The sequence below is a fragment of the Phocoena sinus genome, chromosome X (genome assembly GCF_008692025.1).
Source record: "Phocoena sinus isolate mPhoSin1 chromosome X, mPhoSin1.pri, whole genome shotgun sequence".
NCBI classification, from domain to species: Eukaryota; Metazoa; Chordata; class Mammalia; order Artiodactyla; family Phocoenidae; genus Phocoena; species Phocoena sinus.
Window position 1 is genome coordinate 21,670,799 of NC_045784.1, and position 24,240 is coordinate 21,695,038.

The 24,240-nt window shown below is 39.6% G+C and overlaps 1 protein-coding gene across 1 annotated transcript; it reads right to left on the reverse strand.

Moving 5' to 3' along the window:
• Positions 1–817: 817 nt before the first annotated feature.
• LOC116747823 (40S ribosomal protein S21-like) lies at positions 818–1,087 on the reverse strand. Its single transcript, XM_032620358.1, has one exon. The coding sequence runs from the start codon at positions 1,085–1,087 to the stop codon at positions 818–820; it is 270 nt and encodes an 89-aa protein (XP_032476249.1).
• Between the last annotated feature and the right edge of the window lie 23,153 nt (positions 1,088–24,240).

Here is a 24,240-nt window from a genome sequence, read left to right on the forward strand (position 1 = left end):
CTGCTTTCATGGGGGTGGAGCATTTCGGAGATGCGAAGTGATTATTTTTGGTTTCATCCGTCAAAGGGAATAGAATGAGATAAAAAAGCATTAACTTCTTTTTTTCTAAACTTAAATTTCCAGCAATCTCAAAAGATGACTGCTTCTTAGCAAACAATGTTGGCAGAGTTTATTTGATTGCAAAATTATCGGAATAGATGTTTTGAAAGTTATCTCTTTGCCGAAAGTCCAATTAAATCTTATTTAATGAGTGGAGAATCGTGCTAAGTGCTGTGAGGATTATAGAGAAGTATTATTTACAGTTCCTGCGTTCAGTGTTTTAGAGTCTAGTTGGGAAGACATGTTGTACTAAGCTGAAAATGCAACAAACATGCAAAACTGTAAGTGTTCAATATTAAATATGCATGATTGATGGTAAGAACTATAGGACTTCAAAAGGAGGCACCGTGGTGGCTTGAGTGGGCAGAGGCTGTATTATAGTGAGGAAGCCCTGGAGCCAGAAGCCCTGGGGCTGAATCCCTACCTTTCTGCCTAAGAGCTGTGAGTGCTTGCTTAACTTATTTAACCTCTCTAGGCCTCACCTTTCTTCTCCTATAAAAGAGAACAACAGGAATACCTATCGCGTAAAGCAATGATATGGATTAAATGAATTAATGTAAACATCTCACTATGTGTATTGGTTTCATTTACCAGTGCCTGATATATGGAAAGCTATACATATATGGAAAGCAGTCAATAAATTTTAGTCATTGTTAGGGAATACAACTTTCTAGAGTTGTGTTTTGATATATTAACTTAATTTGGGGGGGTTCACTATTTATTTATGACAAATATTCCACATCCGTGATCCTCTCCGGTCAGGAGTTCTTTGAGAGATGCCGTCCGCCTTGGCCAGTTGGAGAATGGAGTCTTCTGACTCACCCATCCTGTGAATGGCCCTGCAGATAGAGTAGGTTTTAAACTGGCCATTGAACCTGGCTGTCGCCTTGTCAACCTCGGCCAAATTCGTCTGGACGGACGCGTGGTCCTTGGAGCCGATGATGCGGTTGTGCGGTGCGTACAGGTCCACGAAATCGTCGTTTTGCATGTTGAGGGCGCGTCTGGTGGCACCACAGTGGGCGCGAACGCAGAAAGCAAATTTTTTTTAACATCTTTATTGGAGTATAACTGCTTTACAATGGTGTGTTAGTTTCTGCTTTATAACAAAGTGAATTAGCTATACATATACATATATCCCCGTATCTCCTCCCTCTTGCGTCTCCCTTCCATCCTCCCTATCCCACCCCTCTAGGTGGTCACAAAGCACTGAGCTGATCTCCCTGTGCTATGCGGCTGCTTCCCACTAGCTATCTGTTTTACGTTTGGTAGTGTATATATGTCCATGCCACTCTCTCACTTCGTCCCAGCTTCCCCTTTCCCCTCCCTGTGTCCTCAAGTCCATTCTCTACGTCTGCGTCTTTATTCCTGTCCTGCCCATAGGTCCTTCAGAACCTTTTTTTGTTTTTTTAGATTCCATATATATGTGTTATTTATTTCTCTCTTTCTGACTTACTTCACTCTGTGTGACAGTCGCCAGGTCCATCCACCTCACTACAAAAACTCATTTTCGTTTCTTTTTATGGCTGAGTAATATTCCATTGTATATATGTGCCACGTCTTCTTTATCCATTCATCTGTCGATGGACACTTAGGTTGCTTCCATGTCCTGGCTATTGTAAATAGAGCTGCAATGAACATTTTGGTACATGACTCTTTTTGAATTACGGTTTTCTCAGGGTATATGCCCAGTAGTGGGATTGCTGGGTCGTATGGTAGTTCTATTTGTAGTTTTTTAAGGAACCTCCATACTGTTCTCCATAGTGGCTGTATCAATTTACATTCCCACCAACAGTGCAAGAGGCTTCCCTTTTCTCCACACCCTCTCCAGCATTTATTGTTTGTAGATTTTTTGATGATGGCCATTCTGACCGGTGTGAGGTGATACCTCATTGTAGTTTTGATTTGCATTTCTCTAATGATTAGTGATGTTGAGTATCGTTTCATGTGTTTGTTGGCAATCTGTATATCTTCTTTGGAGAAATGTCTATTTAGGTCTTCTGCCCATTTTTGGATTGGGTTGCTTGTTTTTTTGATATTGAGCTGCATGAGCTGCTCGTATATTTTGCAGATTAATCTTTTGTCAGTTGCTTCGTTTGCAACTGTTTTCTTCCATTCTGAGGGTTGTCTTTTCATCTTTTTTATGGTTTTGTTCGCTGTGCAAAAGCTTTTAAGGTTCACTAGGTCCCATTTGTTTTTATTTCCATTTCTGTAGGAGGGGGGTCAAAAAGGATCTTGCTGTGATTTATATCTTAGAGTGTTCTGCCTATGTTTTCCTCTAAGAGTTTTATAGTGTCTGGCCTTACATTTAGGTCTTTAATCCATTTTGAGTTTATTTTTGTGTATGGTGTTAGGGGCTGTTCTAATTTCATTCTTTTACATGGAGCGGTCCAGTTTTCCCAGCACCACTTACTGAAGGGGCTGTCTTTTCTCCATTGAATATTCTTGCCTCCTTTCTCAAAAATAAGGTGACCATATGTACGTGGGTATATCTCTGGGCTTTCTATCCTGTTCCATTGATCTATCTTTCTGTTTTTGTGCCAGTACCATACTGTATTGATTACTGTAGCTTTGTAGTATTAGTCTGAAGTCAGGGAGCCTGATTCCTCCAGCTCCGTTTTTTCTTTCTCAAGATTGCTTTGCCTATTTGGGGTCTTTTGTGTTTCCATACAAATTGTGAAATTTTTTGTTTTAGTTCTGTGAGAAATGCCATTGGTAGTTGGATAAGCGTTGCATTGAATCTGTAGTTTGCTTTGGTTAGTATAGTCATTTTCAGAATGTTGATTCTTCCAGTCCAAGAACATAGTATATCTCTCCATCTGTTTGTATCATCTTTAATTTCTTTATTCAGTGTCTTATAGTTTTCTGCATACAGGTCTTTTGTCTCCTTAGGTAGGTTTATTCCTAGGTATTTAATTCCTTTTGTTGCAGTGGTAAATGGGAGTGTTTCCTTAATTTGTCTTTCAGATTTTTCATCATTAGTGTATAGGAATGCAAGAGATTTCTGTGCCTCAATTTTGTATCCTGCTACTCTACCAAATTCATTGATTAACTATAGTAGTGTTCTGGTAGCATCTTTAGGATTCTCTATGTATAGTGTCATGTCATCTGCAAACAGTGACAGCTTTACTCCTTCTTTTCTGATTTGGATTCCTTTTATATCTTTTTCTTCTGTGATTGCTGTGGCTAAAACTTCCAAAGCTATGTTGAATAAGAGTGGTGAGAGTGGACAACCTTGTCTTGTTCCTGATCTTAGAGGAAATGCCTTGAGAATGATGTTGGCTGTGGGTTTGTCATATATGGCCTTTATTATGTAAAGGTAAGTTCCCTCTATGCCTACTTTCAGGTGGTTTTTTTTAAATCATAAATCGGTATTGAATTTTGTCAAAAGCTTTTTCTGCATCTATTGAGATGATCATATGGTTTTTGTCCTTCAGTTTGTTAATATGGTTTATTACATTGATTGGTTTGCTTATATTGAAGAATCCTTGCATTCCTGGAATAAATCCCACTTGATCATGGTGTATGATCCTTTTAATGTGCTGTTGGATTCTGTTTGCTAGTATTTTGTTGAGGATTTTTGCATCTACGTTCATCAGTGATACCGGCCTGTAGTTTTCTTTCTTTGTGACATCTTTGTCTGTTTTGATATCAGGGTGATGGTGGCAGTGATTTTTCAATTAGTAAAATAATTTGCTCTATTCCAGTAGTTTTGAGGAAATCATAGTTCCCTGTTCTCTGTTTCTTTTCCTATTCTTTTCTACTACATTTCTTAGATCTTACTTTTTCACCCAGTTTGCTTCTTTCTCCAGATTTGGTCTCTGTTTCTACACATCTTTCTCTGATACCCCTCCTCCCATGTCCATCCAATATTTAATATTTTGTAAGAATTCAGCTAAGACTCAACAGACATCCATTAAGCGGGATTTTGGCATCTATGGCAATACTGGAGTGCAGTAAAAGAATTTCTGAAAGGGTATGTATACTCTATGTACTATAATCTGTTGGCCAGTCTGCAGACTGGCTGCTTGCACACTGCCCTCTTCTTATTGGCTATCGTCTTCCAGGGCCTTGGAGGCAGGGTCAACCAGTAGACAGCTCAGCTCTGTTGTTCTTTGAGAAGTTTATGCAGATACTTATTGACTCAGATTCATCAAGAAACACCACCAGGGTTTCAAAGGTTCACTGTTTGTGAATATACCAATATGACATCAATAATACCTGGTATGTTTAAAATGGGGAAGATCTTTCTAGTCCAGTCTGCAGAGTGATATCCAATTAGGAAATCCTTTGCATATTTTTTCTTGCTGTATATATAGTTTTCCAACGGCTTTTTAAAAATTTGTATGTCTCCTTATTATTAAAGAATAATCCCTAAGTATAGTTCAGATTAGTCGTGTAATGCTCCATCGTATTAGCGTTCTACAGTAGTATTGTTATTCTCCTCTTGTTGGTCGTTTAAGTTGCTTTTGTGTCTTCCACTCTAAACAATGCTGTAAGGACAGTTTTGTGAATTTATCTTTGTCCAAATATCAGCTTATTGCTTTAAGATAGCTTTAAGATAGACTCCTAGATGAATGGGTGAAGAAGATGTGATACACACACACACACACACACACACACACACACACACACACACACACACACACAGAGGAATACTATTCAGCCATGAGAAAGAAGGAAATCCTGCCATTAGCAACAGCAAGGATGGATCTTGAGAGTATTATGCTAAGTGAAATAAGTCAGAGAAACACAAATACTCTGTGATATAACTTACATGTGGAGTCTAAAAAAGTCGAACTGATAGAAACAGAGTATTCTACCCTGGTTATGAGGAGTTGAGGGGTGGGAGAGTTGGAGAGATGTTGGTCAACGGGTACAAACTTGCAGTTGTAAGCTGAATAAGTTTCAGGGATATAATGTACAACATGGTGATTATAGTTAACAATACTGTATCATAATTGAAAGTTGCTAAGGGAGTAGATCTTAAAATGTTCTCACTACAAAGAGGAAATGGTAATTGTGTGACCTGCTGGAGGTGTTAGATAACACTAACACCTCCATCATTTTGGTAATCATTTTGTAATAGTGTTTCAAATCAACACATTGTACACCTTAAACTATGTTATATCTCAGTTAAAAAAGAAAAAGAAAAAAAAAATTCTTCCTCGCAGCAGAATTACTGGGTTAAGGAGTATGAACATTTAAAGGATTTTAACCATCTTCCAGAAAATTGAGCCAGTCTGTAGTCCCTCACCTGCTCTGAGTAATATCCACCCCCCCCTTTATTTTGTCAACTGTTGCTAATTTGATAGGTGAAGATGGTATCTCATTGTTATTTTATTTATTTATTTATTTTTTTGCGGTAAGCGGGCCTCTCACTATTGCGGCCTCTCTCATTGTGGAGCACAGGCTCCGGACGCGCAGGCTCAGTGGCCATGGCTCACGGGCCCAGCCGCTCCGCGGCATGTGGGATCTTCCCGGACCGGGGCACGAACCCGTGTTCCCTGTATCGGCAGGCGGACTCTCAACCACTGTGCCACCAGGGAGGCTCCTCATTGTTATTTTAAATTATAGAATTTATCCTTGATTCCTAGTGAGACTGAATATTAAAATTTTTTCTAGTAAAATAAAATCTTGGAATCCTTACTTAATTTTTGTGTATCATAGTTCAAAAATAGATTTTTTTGGTACTTTGACTCACTTATTTTAGAAATATGCAAAATCAGCAGGCTTTGAATCCGTCTTCTCCCCTATCTCCTGACGGTTTTAATGCCTAAGTATTGATGTTTCTATTGCATCCACACATAAAAGTGTAATCATACTTCAACTGATTATTTCTGGAACTGACTTTAACCAACTGTGTAGGATGGAGAACCTTCTTCTTACTGTGGAAAGAATGGGAGAAGGCTCTCACTAAGCCTCTTTCCCTATCTTACATGTTCCAGTAGTGTGTGAAGGACCTTAAAAAAGTTGCTTTCCTGAATCTTTAAGGGATGATTCATCTCTTTTAGGCTCAGTCACATTTTTCTAACCTCTGTATCCTCAGGCAAAAAACTGTGGTTTAAACATGGCATCCCAATGAGTCAGGAAATGACTTCATTTCTTACCAAAGTGCTTTTCTCTTTAATGGGAAGCCCTGAAAATAGATGTGCCTCACATCCCTGCTGCAAGCCTTTGCTGTCATTTAGAGGAGCTATTGCTCTATCAGAACTCACACTGAAGACTATTCTTCCAGGGAGACAATTTTGTTATAAAGAAGTGATTTGTTATTTTAAGTCTTAGCAAACAAGCATACGAGGGGGAAAAAAGTTCATTTGGAGAGATGGCAATAATTCTCAGTGAGATGTGCTTCTACCTTACTTTTGTTTTACAGAAAGGGCCAGGATTTGGCATGAGCTAAAATTCTGTAAAACTAATTTATCAGGCTCAGCCAGCTTCTGCTCATTGCCCTTGAAAATAGACTGCCTTGTCTCTTATACACCTATGTGTGATACTCCTTCTGTTGCTTAAGTGGGACACAGTTAGGAGAAACACCCAATAAAGTACTACAGATGCCTTGTGATCATAATCAGGAATTGGTAGTAATTCACACATGACAAAATAATTTGTACTAAGTTTTCCAAAGCCATGCTATGTCTCCACCAGTGATTGCCGATGCTGGCTTATTTATTCCAAGTCTCATTGGAAGCAATTACAGACATTTTAAAATAGGCAGTCAAAATAACAAGTCATTTAGACTGGCAATTATGCATTATATGTAGTTGTCCTTTCTATTAGAGGATGACACTATTGATGCTGCAACCTCCCCATGTTAAAAAAAAAATGTGGCTGAAAGACTGAAGTGTGACTGTCAGATTCTTGCACTTGGATCACGCACACTGCCTGTCATTTTGCTGTGAACTCAAGTGGCAGCCTGCAGGCGTCTTGGCTTTTCTTCTCCACCTCTTAGCCTCATGGTCAGGGCCTAATTAGGCATTATGAGCAGGCAGAGAACACATTTACAAAGTCCGCTCATGTTGGAGATGGTCTCGAGGCCTCAGTGAGGGTTATAGGTTTCTGGGTGATTCTTGAGCTTTGACCCACTGGAGGTGCAGTTGGCTCGGCAGGCATTTCCTTTAGGGTGACAAAACAGGGATGCTTTTCCACCAAGCCTGGTGTCCTTCAGAGCTTCAGATCAATCCATGTTTTAGTGGAGGCTGTGAAGACATAGGATTTCTTTGTCAAACTTATATTTGTGGAATGCGGCAGTCTTAACTGTGTTTAATGTGTTTGGTTGATTTGCAAAATGGGCTGTCTCCTTAAAAAAGTCAAGATGTAAAAAGGCTGTATCTTTAGCTGAGAGGCTGAGTTAATAAGGAACAGCTGGGGCCGAGTGATGTCATGTGCCACCTGCGTGAAAGGCTGCCCAGAGGCTCACACCAAAAGAGAGTGCTCCAGAGAAGTGGGTTTCAGACCTATTATTATTATTTTTTTGCTATTTTTTTTTCTTTTTGCAGAGGATAATTTTTCGTATTGAAATCATTTGTAAAACCCCCAAATGTATCAGAGATCCAGGCTGACGTGCTGTGGATAAAGTTAGAGCGGGAAGCCCAGGACTCAGTCATCTTTCCCATCTTAAGCAGCACTCCTTAAAGGTCCTCCTTGGAGTTTTGGGGAGCAAGGATGCACAATAAGAGTGTTTTGGGTAGTGGGATGTGTAACCCAGAGAACTGACAAGATTCATTTGGGTGTTGGAAGGAAATGGTAGTCATTCTGTCTATATTTATTTTCCCCATATCTTTAAAATTTTTCTGTTTTTATATGTATGATAATATAATGCACTGATACATTGGCACCCATAATTTATAAATAAGCATCGTAGCTTGGAGGAGCATGCTTAATTTATTTTCCAATAGAGATACACCTTCAAGATTATTTGGAGGCTGCTTGTTAAGAATTCAGGAAAGGACTTCCGTGGTGGCACAGTGCTTAAGAATTCACCTGCCAATGCAGGGGACATGGGTTCGAGCCCTGGTCCAGGAAGACCTGCATGCTGTGGAGCAGCTGAGCCCGTGCACCACAACTGCTGAGCCTAGCCTGCGCTCTAGAGCCCAAAGCCGCAACTACTGAAACCCTCGCAGCCAGAGCCCGTGCTACGCAGCAAGAGAAGCCAGCCCAATGAGAAGCCTGCGCACTGCAATGAAGAGTAGCCCCCACTCGACGCAACTAGAGAAGGCCCGCATAGCAACAAAGACCCAACGCAGCCAAAAATAAATAAATTTAAAAAAAAAAGAATTCAGGAAAGATGGTTTATGGGCACAGTGTAGATGATTCAGTGGAGTGGAATTTTACATTTTGGATTTTGTAGTGGGCTGAATGGCCCCAAAGATATCAGGTTCTAATCCCTGGAATCTATAAATATTACCTTATTTGGAAAAAGGTTCTTTGCAGATTTGATTATGTTATGCATTTTAGGTTGAGGAGATAATCCTGGATTACCTAGGTGGTCCCTACTTGCTTCACAGGTGTTCTTATGTGAGACAGATAGAGGGAGGGAGATTTGACATACACAGAGGAGAAGACAGAGGCAGAGACTGGAGTTATGCAACCACAAGCCAAGGAATGCCTGCAGCCACCAGAACCTGAAAGAGGCAAAGGACTGACTCTCTCCTAGAGTCCTGGGGGGAAGTGTGGTCCTGCCGACACCTTGATTTTAGCATAGTGATGCTAATTTCAGACTTCTGGCCTTTAGAACTGAGTGAGCAGATTTCTGTTATTTTAAGCAACCAAATTTGTGGTAGTTTGTTAGAGCAGCCCTAGGAAATGAATAAATCCTCCCCTCCTTTTTAATTCATAGCAGAAAATAAGTTGGGTCAGCAGCCCCTAAAGTGGTTCTTTTTTTTTTTTTTTTCCTAAAGTGGTTCTTAAACTCAAATATCAAAGGGACCAGGAACGTATTTAATGTTGATTGATATTATCGGGAGGGGCAGTCCAAGTGGTGAACTCAAGGGGGTAAGCTCAAGTTAATGGCAATAAAATTCAAATTCTTTTAATACTCTATGCTGACTAAATTAAATGTGTCCACAGGCTGTTTTGGTTAATTGCTGAAATCTTTGAGTCTAAGCAGAAAAGACTTGGAGAAATTTATCACTGAGGCTCAAGAAAATGAAACTCGGCCAGTCTATTGGATGAGTTCCTTTGGGCTAAAAGATAATACCAAGAGGCAGAGATAGTTTGACCCAAAGATTTTAGGAGGTTCTATGGGCCACGTCTCATAGCCAAAACTTGAGTCAGGCAATGTACCAGAGCAAGTCTGACTCTTTGATAGGAAAAAATTTAACAGTCTTTATCAACCCCAGTTTTACAATATATATTACAATCCCAAATTTAAAATATTTATAAGTAAACAAATCTCTAAATCTGTTCCTGTTATCACCAGGGCTACCTGTGTAATAAAAAAGGGATTAGGCTTTGTCACGCCTGTAATATTCCAAATAGACTATGGCCAGTTTTTCTGGCTCTCCAGGCCATAGGTAAAAGATTCTAAATTTCGAAATTTTATATATCAGGTTATGTTTACCTGTTGTATCTGGGCAACTAGTACCAAGCAAAGATGAATACAGAATTTAGCTGAAATATTCTAAAGCAGGAAATTAGCAGTTGCAAGAAAAATGTCAAAGCCTTCTTTGAGGAGGTCATGATTGAGAGCCATCGTGGGGAGAGGTGCTGATTACCAAGTTTTCAGCCCACCTGGGTTCACATCAATTTTGTTTAGATTCACTCTTCTATATTTAATATTGGGCCTCTGGGGCATCAAATCTCTAATTTCAAATGGTTAATTTTTGTCAGCACATAGGACCTTTTGTAGCTTTTAAGAAGCATTTTAAAGAAGTTATGTACAATCTGTCCTTTTCTAGTTATATTTTTAGATTTATACTTTTTATAAAGCAAAGAGCCGTGTTTTTCAGCACCCACACAGAGAAATAAAACATTACCAGCAACCCAGAAACCCCCCAGATGTCCATTCCCACTAGTAACCCCATTCCTCCCTCCATCAGATGTAACTATCACACTGCTTTTTTTTTTTTTTTACAGGAGTGGCTTTCTTGATTTTCTTTGTGGTTTTATCATCTGTGTATGTTATTCCTAAACAATATAGTTTTGCCTGTTTTTGAACTTTATTTTGATGAAATCATACTGTATGTATTTTTCTATGTCTTACTTTTACTACTCAACATTGTGTTTCTTTCACTTATGTTCTTGTTTCTAGCTCTGATTTGTGAATTTTAACTGCTGTGTAATATTCCATTGTATGACTGTACCACAATTAATTTATCCATTTTACTGTTTTTTTTTAAAAATTTGTTTATTTATTTATTTTTGGCTGTGTTGGGTCTTCATTTCTCTGCGAGGGCTTTCTGTAGTTGCGGCGAGTGGGGGCCACTCTTCATCACGGTGCGCGGGCCTCTCACTGTCGCGACCTCTCTTGTTGTGGAGCACAAGCTCCAGACGCGCAGGCTCAGTAGTTGTGGCTCACGGGCCTGGTTGCTCCGCGGCATGTGGGATCTTCCCAGACCAGGGCTCGAACCCGTGTCCCCTGCATTGGCAGGCAGATTCTCAGCCACTGCACCACCAGGGAAGCCCCATTTTACTGTTGATGAACAGTTATTTCTAGTTTGGGGAAATTATGAATAATGTAGATTCTTGTATATATATCCTTTTGTAGAGAAGCATGCATTTCTCCATGTTACTAGATAACGCCAAACTATTTTCCAAAGCAGTTGAACCAATTTATACTGTGACCAGCAGTGTGCAAGTTTTTGTTCCTGTACATCCTTGAAACACTTGGTATCATAGGGCTTAACATTTTTTGCCGAACTGATGTAATATCTTATTGTGGCTTTAATTTGCATTTTCCTGAATTACTAATGACTTTGATCACATTTTCATGTATACATATTTTTAAAAAATAAATTTATTCATTTTTGGCTGCATCGAGTCTTCATTGCGGTGCATGTGCTTCTTATTGTGGTGGCTTCTCTTGTTTGGAGCAGGGGCTCTAGGCGCGCTTGCTTCAGTAGTTGTGGCACGTGGGCTCAGTAGTTGTGGCTCATGGGCTGTAGAGCGCAGGCTCAGTAGTTGTGGAGCACGGGCTCAGTTGCTCCGCAGCATATGGGATCTTCCTGGAGCAGGGATTGATTCCATGTCCCCTGCATTGGCAGGTGGATTCTTAACCACTGCACCACCAGGGAAGTCCCCATGTATACATGTTAAAGTATGTATGTATGTGTACATGTAAAAATGTATACACATACATATGCATATATGTACATTCTTTGGCCATTTCACTTCCTCTTTTTTAAAGTTTAAGCCCATTTTACTATTGGTTTGTTTTTCTTTTCCTCGTTGATTTGTGAGTTCCTTTTATGTGTGTTGCAAATATATTTTCTCCCATTTTGTGGCTTGCCTTTTTACTGTTTTAATTATATCTTTGATGAACAGAAGTTCTTAATTACAGAAATTTTAGAAATAAAGAAAGAATAAATAGCCCATAATTCCACCACCCAAAGATGGCCATTGTTAGCATATCTTTTTTCTCCCCAGCTTTACGGAAGTTTAAATTGACAAATAAAGTTGTATATACTTAAAGGGTACAACGTGATGATTTGATATATGTATATGTTGTGAAATGTTTACCACAATCAAGTTAGTTAACACTGCTGTCACCTCACATGGTTACCTTTTTTTGGGGGGGAGGGGGAGAATGCCTAAGATCTACTCTCTTAACAAATTTCAAGTATCGCATACAGTATTATTAACTGTAGTCACCATGCTGTACATTAGATTGCCAGAACTCATTCATCTTATAACCGCAAGTTTGTACTCCATTTCCTCCACACCCCAGCCCCTGGCATCCACCATTCTACTCTCTGTTCCTATGAGTTTGACTTTTTCTTTTTAGATTTGACATGTGAGTGAGATCATTCAGTATTTATCTTTCTGTGTCTGGCTTATTTCACTTAGCATAATGCCCTCCAGGTTCATCCATGGTGTTTCAAATGGCAGGATTTCCTTCTTTTTTGTGGCTGAATATATATATATATATATATATATATATATATAATACTGCATTTTCTTTATCCACTCATCTGTTGATGGACACTTAGGATATTTTCATATCTTGAGTATTGTAAATAAGGTTAGCATATCTTTTGATCATCTTTAATAGCATATATATGCAGTATGACATTTCCTTTATGAAAGAGAGATTATAATTATATGTATTTACACAAATATTTAGTGACACAGATGAACACATATTCTCTGCTTTCAGGGAGCTTACAGCTTATTAAGTCAGAAACAGGTACGTTTATAAATATGTGCCATAAAGTGTTACAGATATGACACTGGAAGGGTGCACAAGGTATGATAGAAGCCAAGGAAAGAGTGGCCGCTTTTACCTAAGTGGGCTAGAAGAGGCGTGAGAAAGCAGACGCCATTAGCTGAGCAGGTGGGAAAAAGGCGACAGAGGCATGGTATAATTTGTGGTGGTCAGAAAATTGCAAATTGTTAAATGTAGCTAGAATGTGAGTTGGGGGGAGAGGGAAGGAAGGTGAGACATGATGAGAGAAAAGAGATGAAGATGAGATCTAGACAGTTGGATGCTGACCTCTTCCTAAACTGCTGTTTCTGCTTTTCCCCGGTCACTTCTGTGTTGATAGTGTAGCCTTGTAGCAATACCTCCAGGCCAGGCAGGTGGAAATCTTTGGAAAGCACAAATGAAACCCAATTTGACAGCCTTTTTCATTATAGGCTAATGAGTTGTTTTATTCCCTTAATACTTTGCTGAAAAATCTTCTCCCGTTTAACTTTAGGTTTCCACCAAGAAGTTACAGGACTCAGTGAGAAAAGTGGATCCTAATAAGCCATTAGATGAAGATGTGGAGGAGGTAAGGTGGGGTCATATCCCTGAGGACTAGGATAGCATAGCAGTTAAGAGTAGGACTTAGAGGCAGATAAATCTGAATTTGAATCTTGGCTCTTTCACTTCCCAGCTTTGTGGCTGTGGACAAGTCATTTAACCACTCTGAGTTTCAACTTCCTCCTATGTTGGTAGGGAATGATAATATCTACCTATATGTAGGGTTATTGTGAGAATTCCATACAATAATTTAGACAGATCACCTAGGAAAATGTCTAATACTTTATGTGTCATAGCTGCTCTGCTGCTATTGCCTACGCCCTCATCCCCCTTCCCCAGCCACCCCCCTCAAAACCATAGAAGTGAATCTCTTCTAGGACTTACTAAATATCCTTTCGTTGTTTCTTGATTAAGGAACTAAATTGAAATGGGGCACAGTTGGTTTTTTTCCCCCTTTATAATTATTTTTAAATTTAAAAAAATTTGATCTGCCTGCGTCAGATCTTAGTTGCAGCACACGGGATCTTCGTTGCAGCATGTGGGATCTTTTGTTGCGGCACGCAGGCGTCTCTCTAGTTGTGGCGTGTGGGTTTTCTCTTCTCCAGTTATGGTGCATGGGCTCCAGGGCATGTGGGCTCTGTAGTTGTGGCGTGCAGGCTCCAGAGCACGCGGGCTGTGTAGTTTGCAGCATGCAGGCTCTCTAGTTGAGGCGCGCAAGCTCAGTAGTTGTGGCACATGGGTTTAGTTGCCCCGTGGCATGTGGGATCTTAGTTCCCTGACCAGTGATCGAACCCACGTCCCCTGCATTGGAAGGTGGATTCTTTACCACTGGACCACCAGGGAAGTCCCTAAATTAAATTTTTGTTTGTATCAATGTAATGCATACACACAGTTTAAAAAACAAACAAAAAAATACTAAAAGGTTTATAATAAAGAAAAAGCAATTTCCTACCTTACCCTTTTTCTCCTCATAGGTCTGCTGCTCATGGAACACATCCTCACCAACATTTAGATTTTTTTTTTCTTTTTCTTCTTCCTCTTTCTCTTCCTCTTCTTCTTCTTCTTCTTCTTCTTCTCTTTTTTTCTTTGATAATAGCCATACTAACACGTATGAAGTAATATCTCATTGTGGTTTTTTTTGCATTTCTTTGATGATTAGTGATGTTGAGCACCTTTTCGTACACTTATTGGTCATTTGTTTGTCTTTTTTGGAGAAACGTCTGTTCACTTCCCTTGCTCATTTTTTAATTGGGTTATTCGTTTTTTGTTTTTTTGCTATTGAATTATAGAGTTTCTGATATATTTTGGTTATTAACCTTTTACCATATATATGGTTTGCAGATATTTTCTCCCATTCCATAGGTTGTCTTTTCATTTTATTGATTTTTTTTTGCTGTGCAGAAGCTTTTCAGTTTGATGCTGATTCTGCTAACCTATTTTTACCTTTTTTTTTTTTTTGCGGTATGTAGGCCTCTTAATGTTGTGGCCTCTCCCGTTGTGGAGCACAGGCTCCGGACGCGCAGGCTCAGCGGCCATGGCTCACGGGCCCAGCCGCCCTGCCGCATGTAGGATCTTCCCGGACCGGGGCATGAACCCGTGTCCCCTGCATTGGCAGGTGGATTCTTAACCACTGCGCCACCAGAGAAGTCCCCTGTTGGTAATGTTTTATGTAATCAATGTTCAGTTATATTAGTCCTCATGTTTACCACTCAGTTTTGATCTTCATTCTTTAATTATGTACCTTCCAGTTAGAATCATTGTATCTTTGCTTGAAATATTTCTTGTCGTTTCCTGGATGGGCAGTTATTTTCTTTCTTCACTTTGAAAATATCATTCCACTGTGCTCTGGCTTCAGTTGTTGAAGACAACTCTTGATCTGACTTCTATCCTTTAAAGCATACTGCCATCCTTTCTTCTGGTTGCTTAAAATATTTTCTCTTGCCTTCGATTTTCTACCATTTCATCGTAATAGTTCTAGGCATAGACTTCTTTTTATTTATCCTATTTGAGATTTCCTGGGCACTTGATTCTGTCATCAGTTTTGGAAAATTATCAGCCAACATTTCTTCAAATATTGCCTCTTCTCCATTCTCTCTCCTCTCTCTTGGATCAAATATGTTTTAGACCTTCTCACTGTATATTCCATACCTATTACTCTCTTTTCTTTATTTTTCATTCTTTTCTTTTTGTGCTTCATTCTTTTTATTATTTTTGAGTTCACATTTTTCTTCTGTCTAATCTGCTGCCAAATACATCCATTGAGTTTTTAATTTCAGAATCATACTTCTTGGTTTTTAAAAGTTCTTTTTTTTTTTTGCAATATGCGGGCCTCTCACTGTTGTGGCCTCTCCCGTTGCGGAGCACAGGCTCCGGACGCGCAGGCTCAGCGGCCATGGTTCACGGGCCCAGCCGCTCCGTGGCATGTGGGATCTTCCCAGACTGGGGCACGAACCCGTGTCCCCTGCATCAGCAGGCGGACTCTCAACCACTGCGCCACCAGGGAAGCCCCTAAAAGTTCTTTTTTAACCTACTCTATCATTTTTTATCATCCTGTTCCTTGCAGATATTTTCAAGTTTGTTATTCATTTCTTTAAACATTGCTATTTTAATATCTATTTCTGGCAGTTACAGTATCTGAAAGTCTGTGCACATCTGTTTCTGCTGTCTATTTTTATGCTTTTTTTTAAGTTAATGTTGTTTTATTTCCTGTGTTCCTTGTCATCTTTGACTGCTTATGTGTTTCTGACCTCAAAAAATTATGTGTGAGGTTCTTTGAAGCCTAGGATGGATGTTCCCTCCTCCAGGGATGCCTTGGGTTGAATTATGCCAGGTGCTCAGGCACTATCAATCAGAGATGATCTCAGACCAGGTTCTTTGGCTCACCTGGGTGCAAATCCGTTTGAACACCTGTCTGTGGCAAAATGTCTCATGGATTATTTTCCTATTTATTTTTTCCTCTGCCAAGGCAGACTTCTCTTTAATCTACTGGTCTTGGGAAACAGGGGTTGATTTTGGATCAGAGTGTGTAACTCTTTGTGATCACAGCTTAGTATGTGGAGCCTCTTTTGTAAGATTTTCCATGCTTGGATGCCCCCTGGGCCTTGATTTCTGTCCCCTCTGTAGTATTGTATAGGGAAATGCCCTCTGGGCAAAAGTGGCTTTGGTGTTCCAAGCAATTTGGTGATGATTTAAGATGATTAAAAATAGTTTTAAAAAAAAAAAAAAAAAAAAAAAAAAAAAAAATAGTTTTATCCATCTTGCCTCCACCTCTGTTTTCAAAAGGTAGTTTTATCTGAATAAACTTGCATACCATTACTGGAAACAAGAAGTTCTACTTTGATATTTACATTCTCTTTGAGTACAGAGTATTGGTGAATTTACTAAGGAAATATATATTTAATTTCTAAGACATCATTGTACACGATTCTTTAAACCTTGGTGGGTATAATTAATCTAAGTTTGTCTCAGTTCTCTTTTCCCTGTGTTCAAAGAAACTCTTGCCCACTTGCCATGTTAACTGCTGTTGAGAGGTACTAACACCCCCTCTGCCTGCTTCTAGGATTTTACTATTTTCATTTTAATGAAAATTAATTTATTCTATTACTTGGTGGTACTTCAGAAAGCAAAGAACCCGCTCTCAAGAGATGGTACATAAGCCAGGTGAGTTTCTGAAGGATTGGAGATGAGAACGTAGTGGCCCTGGCATTAGGCTCTTCTAGCTGTTTCAGCAATAAGGACATTTGTTGAAAGAGGTAGATGTGGAGAACAATCTACAATTAAATGATACATTTAGGGAGAGGGATGCAAGTTACTGGTGAACATGAACTAATATTCAGTTAGTACCTGCTAGGTGCCATGCCAGTGCTAGAGACTTTACATAGACTGTTTTCTTTTCATGACATGCTAGAGGGCAAGCATACTGAAGCTGTCAATCTTAAACTACTTAATAATTGAATCTTACAGGTAATAGCTCAGCTGCTTCAATTCTTGGTCCTAAACCATTTCCAACAACTAAGGGTCTAGGGGAAGTCAAATGTAAAGTTGTCACATTTGACTTTTGGTGTGAACAGTCATGTCTCTATTCATAAGTGGAGTGAAGAAGAACTCAAGGAATGACCTCTATTAAAGACACTTCTGGGACTTCCCTGCTGGCGCAGTGGTTAAGAATCCACCTGCCAATGCAGGGAACATGGGTTCGATCCCTGGTCTGGGAAGATCCCACATGCCGCGGAGCAACTAAGCCCATGCGCCACAACTACTGAGCCTGCGCGACACAACTACTGAAGCCCGCGTGCCCTAGAGCCCGTGCGCTGCAACTACTGAGCCTGTGCTGCAACTACTGAAGCCCACACGGCTATAGCCTGTGCTCTACAACAAGAGAAGCCACTGCAATGAGAAACCTGCGCACTGCAACGAAGAGTAGCCCCACTTGCCACAGCTAGAGAAAGCCTGCATGCAGCAACGAAGACCCAATGCAGCGAGAAAAAAAAAAAAAGACACTTCTGGAACTGCTAGTAAATAGTAGAATGTATTATTATTTGAATTTCATGTTTTTGGGCCAATGCGTAACCTCTGTGAAGACTTGGCAAAATTATTAAAGTGTCAAAAGTGAGCAGTGGGAAGACTAGGATCATCCTCAGATTGGATAATCATCTTCCAAATTATTGTTGGTTTATAGCATTCATTTCTAAGGTGGTAAAAGTGGGAGCTGTAGTCTACAGACTGTTTTCTTCCTAGAACCTCTTATGGTGGTAAATACCAGATCTGCAAATGTAGCTTTGTGTAATCCTTGGTTCTGGTGGCAGACAGGGTTTGTACCTTAGAGTCTGAGTGGAAGAAATGACAAATGCAGAATTAAATGTTAGTTAGTTCAGCTTGTCTCTGAGCAATTGCTGTAGCTTTTAAAGGCCAAAGTCTTCAGCTGTTACAGCACTGATTGGAGGTAAAGAGTTGGCTTTCAGGAAAAAGAACACTTGCTGAAAAGAACAGGACTCTGTGGCTCTGCCTCTCAAAATTCTACTGCTAAACCCTAGACTGCCCTGCCTCCTTGCTATTTTTGCCCACTGGCAATTTTCCCTTGAAATGTTATCATCTAATTCTCCCACAGGCTTTACTCAACCATGTGTTGAACTGCTAAATTCTGCTTCAGCTAATGCCACCATTCAACATAGAGCAATCTCTTCATAGTCTCTAGAAACTGGAGAAAACAACAACAATAACTCCCCTTTGACCTTTGAGGCAAATAGCTCTCACAGTGATTTTGCTTATAGCAGTTTTAAGTAAAGCCATAAATTACACAGCAAACTTTTAGGAACTCATTGATGCCATATATTTTGTCTTGACAGAACTGGGCACTCTTCAACTGGCTATAGTACTGTCACTCCTCAGATTTGTTCCTGAATCTTTCGCCTTACCAGGCATAATGCTAGAGTTTTTATATACATCCAGTTTAACAGTACAACACCCTATGAAGGAAGCACTATTTTTCCCATTTCATAGGAGGAACCTGGGAATCGGAGAGATTTTTAAATTGTAGCAGTGAGCTTCTAACCAAGTTTAGTCTGACTTCAAGGCTTGTGCATTTCCAGCTACCTTACGGTTCTTGCTGTTCATCTGAAAGAATTTCTTTCCAAGGAATATTGCGGCCTAAGAACAGTTTTGAAATAACTGACGCTATTGGGGGTTTCCTTATGGTGGATCTACTTCTGCAGTTTATGTTTGGGGAATTGGCAAATGAGCATGTGTTCTTGTTTTAGGGTTTCCCTGTTTCCTCTGAGAAGGACAGAAATGAAGCCCAGCTTGTGTATATCATTGGTCATCCAAGGGAAGAGGTGAAAAACATGACAAAAAATAGCTATCGCATGATTAAGAGGAGTTTTAATTATTAGACTGTTGCTTGGAGATTCATTTCATTTTTGAACAGATAGTTATTAAATACCTGTTATGTACCAGGCACAGTTCTAGCACTGGGAATACAGGGGTGAGCAAAGCAGAAAAAAAATCTCTTCCCATATGGTGCTCATACGCTAATTAATAGGATGAGTAGGGAAGCAGACCATACACAAAATAAAGAAGTAAAAACATATAGTGTATTAGGTGGTGGTAAATAGGGATGTACTAGCTTTTATCTTCTGCTCCAGTACTTATCCCAAAATGGCTTTATTTTTGACCTTTTGAAGTCTAAATAGCTAAATGCTTACCTCAGTGTCATTTCTGGCATTCCGAGATCACTGATCATGTGATCATATAGATTGCCATTAAATAGATGAATATAACATCATTAAGATAAAAAGGTATATCATTTGGATTTATTATTAATGTCTAGTGTTTTTCTTATTTATTTATTTTTGGCTGTGAGGCTTGTGGGATCTTAGTTCCCCGAACCTGGGCCCTTGGCAGTGAAAGTGTAGAGTCCTAACCACTGGACCGCCAGGGAATTCTTTCTAGTGTTCTATTTAATTTAGAATATAGATTCTCCTTATCCTGGATTGTATTAGTTTCTTGGGGCTATTGTAAAAAATGCACCACACTGGGTGGCTTAAAGGACAGAAATTTCTTGTTTCACAGTTCTGGAGGCCAGAAATCAGAAATCAAGGTGTCTGCAGGGTTGTTCCTTTTGAGAGCTATGAGGGAGACTCTGTTCTCTGCTTCTCCCCTAACATCTCCTAACCTCAGGTGGTTCTTGACTTGTAGATGGTGTTTTCCCTGTGTCTTCACATTGTCTTCGCTCTGTAAGTGCCTGTCCCTGTGTCCAAATTTTCCCTTTTAATAAGGATACCAGTTATATTGAGTTGGGACCCACTCTAATGACCTTATCTTTTTTAAAAAAATATTTATTTATTTGGCTGTGCTGGGTCTTAGTTGCGGCATGCGGGGCATGTGGGATGTGTTTTTAGTTGTGGCATGCAAACTCTTAGTTGTGGCATGTGGGATCTAGTTCCCTGAGCAGGTACCAAACCCAGGCCCCCTGCATTGGGAGCGTGGAGTCTTAGCCACTGGACCACCAGATAAGTCCCTAATGACCCTATCTTAACTTGATTATCTGCAAAGACCCTATTTTAAACAAGGTCACATTTAGGACGTTAACATCTTTATTGGGGCACAATTCAACCCATAGCAAATATATTGAAATGTTTAAATCATATCATCAGTAGAAATATAAATGTGTATTTGGTATTGTAAGAGTAAGATGCTACAATAATTACTGATGAATGTAAAAACTATTAATTTTTGTACAGACCAATTCTTAAGAAATTTCAGTTAATAGGGATAGTGATAGATAATATGAGTAGTAAGAGTATACCAGCCAGATAACTTTAGAGAGATCATTAAATATATTTTGGAACAACAGAATTTATAGACATGTAAATAAAAGTACAAGGCAAAATGATAGAGGCTAAATTATGCCATCATGATAATTTGTATTGAACTGCTTGGTGTACTAGCACTCATAGCACTAAACAAAATAATCTTTAAGAATGGTATAGGGGCTTCCCTGGTGGCGCAGTGGTTGAGAGTCCGCCTGCCGATGCAGGGGACACGGGTTCGTGCCCCGGTCCGGGAAGATCCCACATGCCGCGGAGCGGCTGGGCCCGTGAGCCATGGCCGCTGAGCCTGCGCGTCCGGAGCCTGTGCTCCGCAACGGGAGAGGCCACAACAGTGAGAGGCCCGTGTACCAAAAAAGAAAAAAATAATAATAATAAAGAATGGTATAGGCTGTCCTGAGCTGGTGGCTTCCTGGTGGACAAAATGCTTTCACGGCATAAGTCTTTGTTTGCTCTGTATATTTCAAAAAGAATATATCTTGTTTAGTACTATAGAGTTCATATGCTGTTTGTGGTGGATTGGATCACTACTCTCCATCCTTCAGTCTTCTTGTTATGGCCTCATGGGAGACAAGAGACTTCTTCCCTGCCCCTTGACTTTGGGTTTCTCCATGTGACTTGTGTAGGTGAATGGGGTGTTAGTGGATATGATACAAACAGAGATTTAAAATGTGCTTATGTAATTAATTTTGCCTTTCACCATGAGAAGAATACGCTTTGGATAGCTTCTTGTCCAAGAAGGAGGAAGGCTGTGTGGAGCAGATGTGGACCTAACTCATACCTTCGAATCACAACTGAACCCAGCCTTTATCAGTAACACCCAACTATCCCATAGATGCATGAGCAAGAAATAAATGCTTATTGTTGAATGCCACTGAAATTTGTGTAGATCTTTATTATGCAATGTTATTATGGCAGTGGCTAACTGATATGTTATTATTGCAGAATATTTGTCTTAGTGATTTTATTTCTTACTGAAATAATCCGAGTTGAAGTCTTACCAGTTGGACCTGCCTAGGATTGAACTTCTCAGCCACTTGGCATTATCACTTACATGTCACCAAGGCCATCATGAGAAAACTTTATATTTTGGGAAAAGGGAATGATAACCTTACTTTTTGAAACAACACTATGACAGTTTTTATTCTGGCTTTTAATACTTTTTCAAACGGTATCTTTTTAATAGGGGTTTCACTTTTTCAGAGTATGATCATCATCAGCTGTACATGAAAAGGTACTTTTTCAAAAGATTGCTCGAATACACTTAGGAGTTGTTCACAGTGTGGTAGATCCATTGCTTTTTAGACTTCAGTAGCTTTTTGCTTTTCACAAGCTCATCTTGATTACTTAAGGGTTGTGGTTCTCCACTTTTTCTTTGCAAGAAGCTGTTTCTGAGTATAGCATAAAATAAAAGAAGAAATGTTTTATTTCTTGCGATACTTTCATATGGGCTTGAACAACAAATTTTAGTCTTGGTAAAAGAAGAAAAAATGTTTTGTTAGTCTATTTCAAATTCACAGGGAGTTGTATTATGAAATGTTCAGTCTTCCAAGTGACAGAAAAGCTGTATCTGTTCCTAGCAGGGCATTGATAAATGGTTCAGATACATGGGGCTTTTAGTTTTCAAACTCATTCTGTGTAGATGGTAATTTTCCAATGTATTATGTAGAGATGATGAATTACAATGTTGTAGAAACACTCGTGGAATGGTGTTCTGAGAAGTGTAGACCTATTCAAGTGATTTGCTGTATCAGTTTTTGAAAAGCAAGACATAAAAAACTGAGGGCATAATTTATTTAAATGCTAGGTTTTAAAATAAAAATTAAAAACAAAATTCCTTGATTAGTATTATGGGTTGAAGTAGTAGTAGTAGTAATAGTATTATTATGTTGAAGTCCTAATCTCCAGTACCTCAAAATGTGACCTTATTTGGAAATAAGGTTGTTGCAGATATAATTAGTTGAGTTGAGATCATACTGGAGTAGGGTGGGCCCTTAATCCAATGTGACAGGTGTCTGTAAAGAAGACAGTGTGAGGACACAGAGCAAGAATGCTCTATGTCGAGGGAAGCAGAGATTGGAGTTATGCAGCTGCAAATCAAGGATTGCTTTATTTATTTATTTTTGGCTGCGTTGGGTCTTCGTTGCTGTGCGCGGGCTTTTCTCTAGTTGCGGCGAGTGGGGGCTACTCTTCGTTGAGGTGTGCAGGCTTCTCATTGCAGTGGCTTCTCTTGTTGCAGAGCACAGGCTCTAGGCACGTGGGCTTCAGTAGTTGTGGCACTCGGGCTCAGTAGTTGTGGCTCACGGGCTGTAGAGTGCAGGCTCAGTAGTTGTGGCGCACGGGCTTAGTTGCTCTGCGGCATGTGGGATCTTCCCGGACCAGGGCTCGAACCTGTGTCCCCTGCATTGGCAGGTGGATTCTTAACCACTGCACCACCAGGGACGTCCCCAAGGATTGCTTCTGCCACAAGAAGCAAAGAGAAATCATGGTCCTGCTGACACCTTGATTTTGGACTTCTAGCCTCCGGAACTATGAGACAATAGATTTCTGTTGTTTGTTAAGGCAGCCCTAGGAAACTGATTCAATTAGTGATTAGAATTTAAAAATAATCACCCTTTTTGTTAGGTGTCATAGTATAAGCACATAAATTAAAAAGTGATATAATATATAAAGTTAGAAAAATAAACAACAGCATCAAAATCATATTTAGACAATACTTCAAAATAATCTTTCTCTTTATACAAATAATATGTAGCTATGGAAGGAATTACAGGTAAGCAAAGCAAAAAAAAAAGGCAAGAAAGAAACTAAAGTTTACCACATGTTCTAACCCCAGGAATAATCATTGTTAAATTTTTTGGTATAGCCTGCCAACATATCTATGTAAGATAGATCATTTTCTCCCAAATAGGATTATATTATACACACTGGCTTTGTGAACAGTTCATATTTTTAGCACTGCATCTTAAACACGCCATTTTTTAAAATTTAAAAAAATTTTTTCTCCTACTGTCACCTGAAATCACATAAGGAACAGGACTCTAGGAAATGTTCCAAACTTAACCAAGGTAACAATACAACAATCATATGGTTACAGTTTTTACATTTTTAGCTATGTAAACATGCCATTATTTTTTTAACTTAGAAAATTCAAGTATTTATGCTTGTAATACTATATCATCAAGTACTTTACAAAGTGCTTCCATAGCCGTCATCTCATTTGATAATGAAGGAACATGAATGAAGATAGCTAGAGAAGAGTGGTGCATAGCCTGTTTGCCATAAGCCAGGGAATCAAATTTTAGGGAAGAAATACTGGTTTACCTGTTGGGTTAAACTGAGGGGTAGGAGGAAGAATTGTACCTCTATTTACTGCTATTTCCTCCCCGCTTTGTCCTAAAGCTTGAGAATCAGCTCATGGGGAGCCCAACACAATGGAAAATAGCAAACTGTGGAGCAGAAGGAATCTAATGCTCAATAATTAGTCTCTATCCATATTATGCGACCATTAAAAATCATTGTGTAAATGAAGTTTCAGTGGTATTGGAGAACATTCATTGTATATTAGATGAAAATTGGATTATAAGAATATATGTACCGGGCTTCCCCGGTGGCGCAGTGGTTGAGAGTCTGCCTGCCGATGCAGGGGACACGGGTTCGTGCCCCGGTCCGGGAAGATTCCACATGCCGCGGAGCGGCTGGGCCCGTGAGCCATGGCCGCTGAGTGTGCGCGTCCGGAGCCTGTGCTCCACAACAGGAGAGGCCGCAACAGTGAGAGGCCTGCGTACAAAAAAAAAAAAAAAAAAAAAAAAAAAAAAATATATATATATATATATGTACCATATGAGCCCAATTTTAGAAAGCAAAATATATGGATATATGTGCATGGAAAAAAGACTGGAAAGATCTACATGA